Consider the following 13188-nt stretch of genomic DNA (forward strand, 5'->3'; position numbering starts at 1 on the left):
TTATGGTTCATGGGGATGATTAACTGTAATCAAGGCTCAGTATAGATATTCTGGAAATATATCATATTTTTATATGATATATAAAAGTAGCATCACATTGTCCATAAAATAGTAGAAAGAAATATACAAAAGGAGAAAAGAGCTTGATTAGAGAAACTAAAGACAGATGAAAAGAGGAAGGAAGGAAAAGAGTGGCTATATAGTAGATGAACATGTTTTAAAACAAATCAAAACAGTTACATTGTTTTGTCAAATACTGGAACTCTTCATATGAATGTGACATAAATGGGGTATTGGAATTCACCAGCTTTGTCATGTAACTAATGTAATTAATGACAATGCCCAGATCCTCTAGGCAACTACATTTTATAAATAATAATAGCTAATAACTACACACAAGATATATAACACGTGGGAACTGTCAATAAATATTTGAATATTCTGCTATTAATGTAACACCAATAGGATTAGTCACTAGTTTCCACAAATATTGAATTTTTATTTCTTTATTTACAAATGAGATTGATTTACAGTGGTTTTAAAATCAAGCCCATAAACTCCTATAATTAATTAGATACTGATCCTAGCAATATTGCAGTCAATATATATTTATTCACACTACCTGAAACTCTTTTCAAAAGTTCCAAACCAGACTTTAATCCATTCTCTGAAATTTTCATTTTTATTTCCATTTTCTTGCATCCATTCCATTTCTGTGTACTCTTAATAATAAACCTTACTCCTCTTCTTACACACCATGCAAATACATTTATGTCCATTTTTTAGAGTGCTCTGAATGAAGAGATTAGAGAGGAAGCAAAATTATTTTCATCTACAGGAAACTTTTCTTCCTATACATGTCCAGGCATATTTTTTTGTTTATAAGTAGTTTGTTTGTAATCTTTATTTCAAATCATAATGTTTTATTTCTCTTTCTACCTCCACATGTAACAGTGGTCAAATGGCATATGCTTGGCTAAAATGTATTAACATTGCTTTCTTTGACAAAACTAATGCATTTTTCATTTAAATCTTTGTACAGGTAATGTGGGTATGTAACTTGTGCCGAAAACAACAAGAAATCCTCACAAAATCAGGAGCCTGGTTCTATAACAGTGGATCAAACACACCACAGCAGCCTGACCAAGAAGGTATTAGAGGGCTGCGAAACGAGGAAGCACCTCAAGAGAAAAAAGCAAAGCTTCAGTACCAAGGACCCTCAGGTGACACATCTACAGCAGCTTTGGACAGAAACAGATCTCAAGGGCTCATGAGACAAGAATCAATCAAAAATGGTTCAGAAGTAAAGCACCAGGTTGCGAGTGACACGACTTTAGACAGGTAAGGAACTGTTTCCTTTGTTTATTGATAAGAGTTTGTAGAATTTAACTTTATGCTATATATATTACATCAGTTGCTTGCATTTACAAACTATGTATTGTAGGGTTTTATGATTCTACTTTCATTAGTAACCAGCTGAGGAGCCTTTCATCATGTTCAGAGGGGGAAAAGAGAGGGGGGTTTTTATGTCCTTTATTTCTCTGAAAAAGGTATTTTAGTCAAGAAATGACAATGACACTACAGATATTAAAAGGTGATGCTAACAGTGTACTCATAGTCCCTTTGCTTAGCTTATCATCCCTTTACAATTCCTCACCCCCATGCCGTGTAAAAGAAGTAATCCTCAATACTGTGTGACAGTGGCATAACAGGTAGGGTTTGCACCTTGGACAAACATGGAGCGGGGAGGAAGGGGATGGGTTGCAAGAGTCTTACCCAAAACAGTCCTTGGTGTGCGGATGCTGCTGCTGTTGCTACTACACGTTCTGCTCACCCAAACTCTTGCTCTTAAAGCAACATCAGTGCAGTGCCTGTGCACCAGCTGCTATTGAAAAAAATGTGCTGTGGGGCTGTTCTTGCTGCTGAGGTGCAGATTCCATGGGGGTGGAGGATGATTTTGGTGGTCTTCCTAAATCTTCCTAAGAGCTGGTGCCACTGTGGTCCCCCTCTGCCACCCCTAATTACATTACTACTGTGTGATATTATTTTTATGGCATAAGTATTGTGATTTTTGCCAATGTGTAAAAATAAGGCTATGGAAAGTGTTTTGCTGGTGGAAGGAAGGTGGTAGTCAAGCAAACTGTTGGATTATAACTTCATGTAGTGCTTTTTGTATTTTGAATGGGAGATTGCAGTGCCTTTGAGTGATGGTGTCAGCATAGAATCTTCTTGAGTGTTTCCAATTTCTTGAACTTTAGTTCCCTTTATTAAAGAAACCAGTTATTCAGACCCTTTTCATCTTAATGCCATCAGTCAATGTTTGTAAATTCACCTTTTTTTACATGTATATAATTAAAATTTTCTTTCAACTCAACAGGTATTGATTCTTTTTTCGTGGCCTGGTTTAGAAATACATTTAATATAATTGATCTAAGCTCTTTTTGCTTCCCTTATTTTGCCTGCTGCCCTTTGCTCCAATCTCAGTTGACAGGTTCAGCACTGAGCGTCTCTGAGTGTTCCTTAATTATATTCACGATCTCTGAGCTGCATAGTACTGAAACTGGCAGCTCAACTCATTGCTAAGGAGCATTGGTCACAATGGGACAAAGAAAGACTCATCATTTCTAATTATTTCTAGAAAGTGGAATCGTCTATCCCCTATAGTATAATATTGATAATAAAACAGGTTCTTTGTTCTCAACTGCAATTCATTTCTCTCTTAAAGGCTCTTTCCGCTGTCTCTCTCTCTCTTTCTTTTACACACAGATATTTGAGAGCAAGAAGGTGAAGTTTTCTAGATTCTTTAAATCTAAAAATCTATAGTTATCTAGATTTTTAAAATGCTGTTATCTGAACTCTAAGTGTAATATAAATATATATAGTACAAAGTTAAATAGGGCAATGCGAAAAATGTAGACTCTACCTCTAAAATTATTATTCCTTCTACCCACTGAGATCAGAAGTATTTAAGAGAGTGATATCAGTTCATGGTTGCTATGCATCCCCTCAGTTTTAGTCTTACTTAATAGACACACAATATCAAACTTGGAGTTGTGCCCATGATAAGTTTGACATACCCTCTTGAAGTTGAGAGGTAATGTCCACCAAGCTAACCCTCCTTTCACTGAAGGAGATCCTGAACTGAACTGATCACCTCTCCCCTGATTAGAAAGTTGTTGGTAGAGAGGTTAGAATTAGAAATAGAGAGGGTTGCACAGTCTTGACATTCCCTCTGTCAGAGTCTCTGAGGCACGTTAACCTTCAGTAGCTGAGCAAAGTCTCAGATTTGGATCATTGTGTGGCAAAAACACTTTTGAGAGATAAATTTTACTTATAAGTATTTTTCTTTTTGTTTGTTGTTAAAGATCTCTTTCCATTTTTATGTTGAACATCCACAGTTTCTACTGGCACTGTGATAGTCATTGCTTAGCATTTCTGCATATGAAGTACCGTAGGTCTTAATTTAGGTGGTCAGAAAGTGAGGAACCGAGTTTCCCTGGGAAGCATTCACTTTACCCACACATTGTCCTTGCTGTTGCTGATGTTTCTGTACCACTCCTTTACTTATTCCTTTTTCTAATTCTTTGTCTCTTTATCTGTATAAGTTCTTGATTATGGGAGCCATATGGTGTGTTTCTATGACACTTAGCACATTTTTCAAAGCATTTTAATAGTAATAATATTGATTAATACACTATTCAATATTAGCTATATTAGCATTCTGTTTTGCCTACATGTATGGCACTACACTGTGGTATGAATGTGAACACAATGTAGACATGCAGGGCAAACCAATGGAGCAGTAGCATCATATGGGGTGGGCGAGCTCCTGTGGGAAGGAAGCCAGAAGAATGGGGGGAGGAGGAACTTCACTCTGGAGCTACTAGGGTGCTTGCTACTGCCTGCCTGTTGCTGCCTGTCTTGCTCTACTTGCCCCCATTGTAAACAATATGTGTCACAGAGCGCAAGATATTCTGGAAATCATAGTTTTGTTATGTAGCAGTGTAGTTCACTGCTCCCGGGGAGGGAATTGACTCCATTTTTACGCCAAAATCAGCACTTTTTTGCCCTTTGGAGAAAGGCGTCAGTGGCAAAAAGTGGGGTGAATTCTCCCTCTCTCTCCCAGGCACCAGCAAATTCCACTGCCACTATAGATTACCTATGATTGCCAGAACAGCTTGCCCAGACAGCCACTTGCTGTTGTTCTGCCATTTGCAAGTCAGAAGATACTTGGAAGAGGGGGAGGGGTGAAAGAAGACTGCTCAGGATGCATTTTTCCATGCTACAACTTTGTAATGGAGTGGAGAGCTTGTTTTATTGATCTGGGATTAGAAATTTGCTTTAAAAATATGAGATAGATTTGGACTACAAAACTGGGATTTGAACTTCCCCAAGGCTCTTTAATAAAGGGGTTTTAATTTGGGCTCATCTCTGCTAAAAATAGAAGTAAAAAATCTTTATGATCGATAGCCTTATGTGTTACAAACATATTAGTCTTTCATTATTAAATGTATTTCTAGTCTATATCTGGTATTTCCAAAGCACCTCACAATATTTTACATGGCTTTTTGCTAAATAAATTTATGGAGAAGATACAACCAAAAGTTTATGATGAGACTCAGTGTAATACTTTAACATTACTTTGAGTTACTGACAAACCTGTATCTGACAGTGAAACAACCTTGTGACACGTAGGGATTTTAGCTTAGGGCAGTTATAAAATGGCATTTAAAGATTTAACTAGGTTTTGGGCAAAGTATAGGTACTGGAAGAAGCATATTGTAGGATTCTGAAGAGCAGTGAATCCAATAAGTTTAATGCTAAATGATTCAACATGCTAAATGATTCAGTGGCTGAGAAGAGCCTCCTCCCCAGGAGAGAGGTGGAGGTTGTCCCTTCCCAGCAGCTCACTGCCTCTTTCACCAAAGAGCAGACTGGTCATGGAAGCCAAAGTCTTCCCGATGACACCAGTGCTGCAGTCTTTGGTTCACTACCTGGATCCTCCTCTCCCTCCTTGGCCTGTAATCTGAGACTGGGAGGATCAAAGAAAACACCACCTCCACCCCCAGACCCTTAAGCCCAGCTCCCAAATCTCTGTAGCACTTCATGACCTGGCTGGGAGCACTCTGAGCCGTGTCATTGGTGCCCACGTAGATAGGGAGCATTGGGTAGTGGTCAGTGGGCTGGAGGAGTTCAGGGATCTTCTCCGCAATGTCTCGGATTTGAGTTTCTGGGAAGCAACAGACTCCCCGGGTTAAGGGGTCAGGGCAGCAGATTGTCCCCTCAGTCCCCCTCAGGATAGTCTCCCATGACAGACACTTTGCGTATTGTCTTGGGGAGAGTGGGGGTTGTAGCTACAGTAGGTTGTTCCCGCAGGAGCTGGGAACTCAGCAGGCTCTGCTGGGGTTGCAGAGGTTTATACCCATTGCAGAGCTCCAGTGGGACAGGGACCTTGGTGTGGTGGGCCTTGGGACCCTTGGCCACCTTGGTCCAAGGCCTGGGCTGGACAGAATAGGAGGTCTCTGAGTCCTCCTTTATCCTGGAGGGAGACTGTGGTCTCCCCTCTGCTTCCCAGGAGAGAAGGTCCTGGCAGTAGGAGTTGATCTCCTTCTCACAGTCCCTGATGGCGTGTAGTCTCTGGACTGCAGCCTGGAGCTCCTCCAGTTGGTGTGCTAGAGACCCCAAAATAGAGCAAACCTCACAAGGGAAGGTGGCCATGCTCCCGGACCCCAGAACCTGAAAAAGTGACAGGCAGCCCCCGCAGCTGAGAGCCAGAGGCTTCGTCTGCGTGGAGCCCAGAACCATGGGCTCCATCTGGGTGGAGGCCTCTAAGGAGCCAGTTGTGGGGGCTGCAGACCCTGAGGGGACCCTTGGGTTGCGGCATGTGCCCATCCACATCATGCCACTGGTAAGCCAGCTGCAGCTGAGACTGTCTACCCTAGGGGGCTCACAGGCAAGGCCTCGGACCCTCCTGCTCGCCTTCCTGTGTGAACTCTGTGCTAACTCACATGCTGGGCAAACAAGCGCGCCTGTTTGCACAGCTTGTTCGCACAGCTCCAGTCACGTGGCTCCCTGGAGGGCTGGGCGAAGTAGGGGCCGGGGCAGGGTGAGATAAGAAGTCATGCTTCTCACCAACATCAGCACATGGAATATGACTCTGATAACATAAAATAAGCCAAAAATTAAAGGAGGTAGAGGGGAAGGACAATAGAGAAAAAACAGGTACAAAACAAAGGGAGTTGAGAAACAGAAGGAAGAACTATGAATTATATTGATTAAAACACGTGTCCTCATTCTCTTTTATATCATTCTCAAGTGTCCCTTGTCTGGATACTAAATGATAAGCAATAATGGGCAAATGGGTCATATTTTTTCTTCAGTAACATAAGGAGCCTTAGTCAGAAGCAGATGTAAGAACACCTCCATGAGTGATTTGAATTCAATGACAAATATAGATGTTTCTTCTAAATGGGATTTTCTGAGTCTGAATTGTTTGCCACAGATTCACAATATGCTTCCTTCTTGTCCAAAACCCAGAGTATTTGGGGCTAGACTTGATGATCTTCCGAGGTCCCTTCCATCCCTAATGTCTATGCAAAAAATCTATCTCTTGTTCTCATAACTTTGAATATGCTCAAGGGTGATTATTCTTGTACTGAAAAAACTAATTCAGAAAAATAGGGTTCAAAAGCTATACAAACCTTGAAACAGATTTTTTGTCTGCATGTAGACATTTAGTGTTGTCTGAAATCTTGGCTATGATAGCAACATTCTGAAAATCAAAGAAAAAAACATCCCTATGTGAAATCAAAGAGTCTTCTTTTTTCAAATAACCTTTTTACTACATGCATGAGTCTCAGCAGGTATGTCAGACTGTGTTGAGCTCACTGCTATTTAAAAATCTTGTGTTTTCTGAGATTTCCATGGAGACAGAGGGATGCAATAAATTCTGGATCATCTTTGACTCAAGGAAAATACGAAGAAAGCAAGATATGGAAACTGCAGACTGCTATAGCACAGCAGTTATGCAATCTGCTGAACTGCTACAATGATCATATTGGATAAAAGAGAAGGGGACAGAAAATAGTAGTGTGACACTAATAGAATAGAGAATGACAGTAAGTTTGTACTGAAAGAGAATTAGGAAATAAACTGATAGGGGAGAGAGAAATGCATTTTGAAGTGGAGAATTAGTCTCCTAAATTAGTTTCCTAAATTTTGGAGCAGTCTGAATCCCAAATTTCACAAATCAGTATTACAACCACAACCAATATTTGTGAGATTTTTTGCCTGTTCTCTGAAAGGATGTAATTAGCCACAAGAATTCATGAGTTCAGTGTTTTTGTATCCTCTGTTGTTCAGCTACTCTGTTTTGAGTTTATACTGTATGTGTAAACAAATGTGAATACATATCAACGTAAATGTGTGCTGCCAAGTCTTCCATTTCATACAGAAGCAAGACTTCCAGAGGAAGTGGTGGCATTTCTAACATTATGCAGGTGATTTATTGCAAAGTCCTTGTTGCCTAGCTCCTGTATCTTCAAGACAAACCTCATTAAATTGTTGAACCTATAAAGAGTCATCATAAAAGTGGAGATGAAAGTTGGGAGCCTGAATCTATATGTATGTAAAGAAAGTAGATTTTGGGGGCAGAATTTCCATGTTGAAATGTCTGCTTGCTTTGAGATGAGAGTACTATAAGGGGGCATGCCATTGTTAATCCAGCTTTATTTATGTTGATCTAAATAAAGAAGAAATAACCCATTCCCATGATCTGTACAAAAATAATACTGATTTATATATAGCCCAAATATAATTACTGTTAGTGGAGTTGCAAGAGGAATTCTAATATAGTATTAGCTCTAGTTTATAGCTCAGTGAGAAATCTCTTTGAATGGGCCAAAACAAACATTATTAGCTGCAGTGACCTCCAACTCAAAATTGACAAGATGCAGAAATGTTTTCTAGTAGTATTAGAAATGTGTAACATCACATTGGAGTAGAGTGAGTGATATGAAGAGCAAAACAATATCAGCATGTATCTGGTAAGGAAGGACAGAAAGACTAATTAATAGGACTCAAAATATGGATGAATTTAAATTTCTTTGTCCAGAATAATTAATTAAAAAAAAGAAAAACTGCCAAATGGAAGGTGTCAATATACAAATTACATGAAAACACAAAGTACCAAATGCAAGTTGTTTAGTGTTTCAAGGAATTAGTGAACCTCTGGGTGCTGTTCTGTTTTCCTTTGTCTTTTATTCTGAGAAGTGGATTTGATAAAGGAGAAGAGCAGTTGATTTTATTCCAAGAACAGCTGATAAAGGAGTACCAAAATTCTATTTATTAAGCATATTTTGGTGTGCTTAGTGCTTTATTTACAGAACTGCATACAACATGAGAACTTTTATGATTTTGAGTTTACTTAAATTAGGTCAAATGATGGGCAGTAACATAGTTTTTCAGATAGTTCAGGCCAGTAGTTCTCAACCTTTTTAGACTCAAAGCACCCCTAATTATACTCGAGGTACCATTCCTAAAGTATTAGGTTGTAGGCAAAGAACAGACGGTCAAAAGACCCAAGGTGGCATTGATTCAATCTTTTCAGGTTTCTCTAAGATGCTAAGATTGGACTTATAACAAACTGAACTCATGTTCACTTTTCAGTTGGGAAAGAGCCAGATGACTGCACTGGCCCAGGCCAGAAGGTGGGGAGCACTAGAGCATGCCTCCCAGCCTGCCAGCCATTGCCAAGTGAATCTGAGCCTATCTGAGTGTGGGCCACCCCTGACTGGCTGCCCAGAACATGCCCTGCAACACCCTGCTGCCCTCTCCCCACAGGAGGGGAAAAGGAGCCCCCCAATCCAGAAGCAGGCTCCCACAGCCAGGCATTTGTTCATGTGGGGGGAGCCCCAGGCTTCAGGCGGTTTTTCCCACCCAGTCCAGGCTCCCCCAAGCCCTGGTCTGCCCTGCAGTGGGAGCAGAGAGGGATCCCTCACCCACTTACCTGCATGGTCAGGCCATGGTTCAGCCCTGCCTCTGCAGGTGGGAGGGGGAAGCAGTCCCCCAGGTTGATGCTGGCTCCCCCACACAAGCCGGGTGTCTGCCCATGTGGGGCCAGCCTCATGCCTCAGGGGGTTTCTTTTGCCCTGACCTGGGGTTCCCTGAGCCCTGGTCTGCCCTGTTGTGAGAGCAGAGAGGGATTCTCCCCTCTACCCCTTCCCCTGAGTGGTTGTGCAGACTAGGGCTCAGGGGACAGTGGGCCAGGACAGGAGAAATTGCTGAGGCATGTGGCTTTCCCTTTGTGAACAGATGCTTGGCTGCTGGGATAGGCACTGGCTTTGAGGGATTGCTCCCCCAACATCCACCTGCAGGGGTGGTGTTAGGGTAGCTTGTCACATTTAGCTTTAGTTGCACCTACCTAGTAGTGAATTACAGTATTATCTGAACTTTTCTTTTGCATTTTCTATCTGCACTGTCAGCTGTAGCCTTAAGCGCACTTTCACATTATGGTTTTTTTATCAGTGTGAGAAGTCAGCTTATGTTCTAGCATTATCAACATAGAATGTGTAGAATGTGAGCCTTGTTACTAGCTCAGATTAACTGAACTTGGCACTAACCAACTAAATCAGAGGAATGAAGTGATTGGATATGTTAATGAAAGGTGATAAGAGGAGACCAATTGGACAGTGCCCAACTGCAGAGCTCTTAGAATTTCTGGTGTTGTGGACAGACCAAATTAAGATGTGTGCATGTGATAGGTTTGTTGGAGCAAAGGAATATGCTGACAGGATAAACACATGAACAGTATGATGATCACAGGGGAAAACAATCAGCAGTACCTGAAAATGAAGTAATCAGAGGAGCAAAGTTGAAGAAAAAGCATAAAAGGAGGCAGCAAGGAAATTAAGGGTATGTCATTGTCTATCCAGAAAACAACATTTGTTTTGACTGTGCCAGCCAAAAAGACTTCCCACAGCATATCACCCTTCACTTGCTATAATCAATTGGCCATCTTTTCTGTGAGTGGAGTAACATCTGGGATTGGGTGAGACCATTGGACTAAATCCTTTTCTCTCTCTCTCTCTCTCTCTCTCTCTCTAGAAATTACCAAGATAACACTTAACATATTAATAAAGTTAGTTTTTAGCTAAGTTGAATGGTGGACCACACTCATATAGGCTCAGATGGGTTCAGCAATAGCCGGCAGGTTGGGAGGCATGCAGTAGCACTCCCCACCTTCTGGTCTGGGCCAGTGCAGTCATCTGGCTGCCTTTCCCAACTGAACAGTGAATAAGAGTTCAATTTGTTGTAAGTGTTGCATAATCCGTATTCACTCTGGGTTCATTATACTTTAGTGATCCTTTAGTGTCATCTGATAGGTAGTTGGTGCAGAAACAGTGGGCCTGAGCAGCCCCTGTATGCAGGAGGGGAAGGGGGTGGGGGGGTTTGCTCTCAGGGCAGGGCGCACCAGGTTGGAGGACCCTGGGCTGAGGCAGAGGAAATCCACTGAGGCATGGGCCTCCCCCCGACATGGGCAGTCACAGTGGCCCCACAGCCAGGCTGTGGGGGCTGGTACCAGGCTGTGGGAGTGCTCAACAACTCTCACCTGCTGAGGGGGTGCTGAGCAGTGGCCCGACCATGTAGAAGGAATGGGAGGGGAATCACTATCAGCACAGGGCTCCCCGCATCTGGACAGACCAAGGTTCTGGTGCCGGACCTGTGGGTAGAGGCTCTGTTCCCTCTTCTTCCCGAACCCCATTGTCTCCCCCTCCCCTCCAAGCTGACAGGTGCAGGCAGGACACAGGTTGGGGAACAGGGGCTTTGCTGCCCAGGGGTGGGGCCAGCCTGCTCTGCTGGAGCAGACAGCATAGTGGAGGCTAGCCTGCCCACTCTGTGATGCACAAAACATCCTGCAGTGCTTGGCAACTGTGAGAACTTGAGTCAGGAGGGGATCTGGGACAGACGTTTGATAGGCTGATTTAAGCTAAATCAGTTAAGTCTGATACTACATCCATCCAGGTGTATCTTAAATGGAGTCTGGCCATTTTGAAACCCATCTGTGTGCACTGAACTTCTGTCCTGTTACAGGTTTAGACTGGTTTCTGATCTCTTATACCACTTTGTGTAATTTCTGTCTCTAGCCCCAGTTTTCGTTTGTCTTTTGACTACGGAAAAATAATAGACCAATTGTTCTGTTACCAAGATGTGAATCATGTTTATGTGTCTAACAGCATTAACATTGCATGGCATCCTAGAAAAGATCTAAAGGCATCCCAGGATGCTGCAGCACCCTTGTTAACAATCACTGGTTCAAGCAGTTCTTGTATGAATCTTAAGGAAATTTACTAAATATTATTGCATCTTCTCGTACTTAAAAATGACGGATCCTGAGATTCTAACTGGAGTTTATCAGTAAAATTTCTCCCTGAGTTTAGGCAAATGATTACAAAAATATTGTGCAAGAATTAAACTGAAAGATGGTTATTTATGAAGGTTATCAGTGTTAGTTTATTGTAACCAAAACATTTGCTCCAAAATACTGTAATGTGGCCTTTTTTTCTCTGTGACCCTGATTTGAGATAAAGTCTTCAGTGACATCAGTTAGAGTTGTGGGTGCTAAACACACCTGAAAATCAAGATCTAAATATCTCATGCTGAATAAACCTCGACAGATATGCTTCAACATTTTTAGTATAATGTTTCTTGAAATAAGAATTGAAATATTTCAGGCTCCTGATTTTAGGTTGACTTTCATTATTATAGACACATTGTTATAGAAATATTATGCAAGAATCAGTTTGATAACGCATCATATGTATTTCTAATATTTATAGACATTAGCAATTAATGAGAGGTATTAGATGAGGAAAATGGTGCACCCATAAACCTTCTTCAGTCTGTAGGCCTAAGTACAGACATTCAAAAGCCTGAGACTGAATCAAATCAGTCTTCTTGGGTTAGTTTAAGCTTCATAGACTGAACCTGTAAGCTACTGATTCACTTTTAATTCTGGAAATGCAGCCACATATCTGCAGTGGCTCAGGCTAGATGTTAGGGGGGTGGGGCGGGGGGTGTACTAGAGCCTGTCTCCCTGCTCTGCTAGAGCAGACAGCTTGAATGTGGAGGGGATCTGAGATAAAAGTTCAATAAGCTGATTTAACCTAAATCAATTAAGTCTGATACTACATCCATCCAGGGTTACCTTAAATTGGTTTAGATCATTTTGAAAGCAGTTTATGTGCACTGACCTTCTGTTGTGTTACAGATTTGAACCAGTGTCCAATCACTTATACCGGTTTATGGGTAATCTCTGCCCCTAGCCCAGGTGTGTAATTTACATATGCAAGACTATTTCATTATTAACATTTTTTAATATAACTGAATAAGAAATTAATTACTGAGAAAAAAATATTATTTAATTTATTCCTGAAGTGTGCATTTTTTATTTTCAAAGGTGAGTTTGAAACTGAGTCTTGGGCCTCAATTCTGGCCTTGGATGACTCCCATTAACTTTTGTGGGTGCTAGAGCAGGTGGTAAAACTGGGAAATGTCAGAGGAATGTTGCCAGTGATTTTACAAGTAGTTGGGAACTAATTTGGGATCAAATTTTGTGGCGCTTCCACACAGGTATCCGCAGATAGCATTTTGCCCTATGCTTCTGTTGTATTCTTCTGTTCCATCAGGTTCCATCACTTGTTGTCTCTCTTGCTTATCCTCAGTCCGCCCCTTTTCAGAATTCTGAAATAAAATCTACATCTTTAAGCAAACTGCTGTTTCAGTACTTCTTTGTCTTCTTCCTGTGCTCTTTGCCTCTCCATGCCAGGATGCCATATACTTCTGGAGATAATAATGTCAGAACAGCTTCTTTTAATACAACCTCAGCCCTTCCTTCAAATACAAAGTAATAAAGGTCTTTTGGGGTGTATATACATGTGCAATTAGTGAATCAAATAAACTCTGGAGCTTATTGCTCCAGAGATTTTTGCTCCCAGGCGCCCTGTTTGAATGTGTTCCAAGGAGCAAAAAACTCTGCACTATATTGCTCTGGAGTGTATTTGTACACAGCACATTGTGCCCAGTTGGAGCAACCCTGGCTGGAAGCAGCCCAGGGCTGCTCCATCCAAGCTCAATATGGTGCAGAGGGGCTAGCCTGGGCATGAGGGTGCTCCAGTGCAAGCAGCTCCT

General features: G+C 41.6%; 1 protein-coding gene across 2 annotated transcripts in view; it reads left to right on the plus strand.

Moving 5' to 3' along the window:
* Nucleotides 1-13188, plus strand: part of RIMS2 (regulating synaptic membrane exocytosis 2) — an 899878-nt gene that overhangs the window by 244555 nt on the left and 642135 nt on the right. For both annotated transcript variants that reach the window (XM_090040478.1, XM_090040481.1), the window contains exon 3: nt 1043-1341. In XM_090040478.1, coding sequence (XP_089896604.1) covers nt 1043-1341 — 299 coding nt within the window. The remainder of the gene's footprint in view (nt 1-1042; nt 1342-13188) is intronic.

The sequence above is a fragment of the Crocodylus siamensis genome, chromosome 3, assembly GCF_052110815.1.
Source record: "Crocodylus siamensis isolate JL-2025a chromosome 3, ASM5211081v1, whole genome shotgun sequence".
Taxonomy (NCBI): Eukaryota; Metazoa; Chordata; order Crocodylia; family Crocodylidae; genus Crocodylus; species Crocodylus siamensis.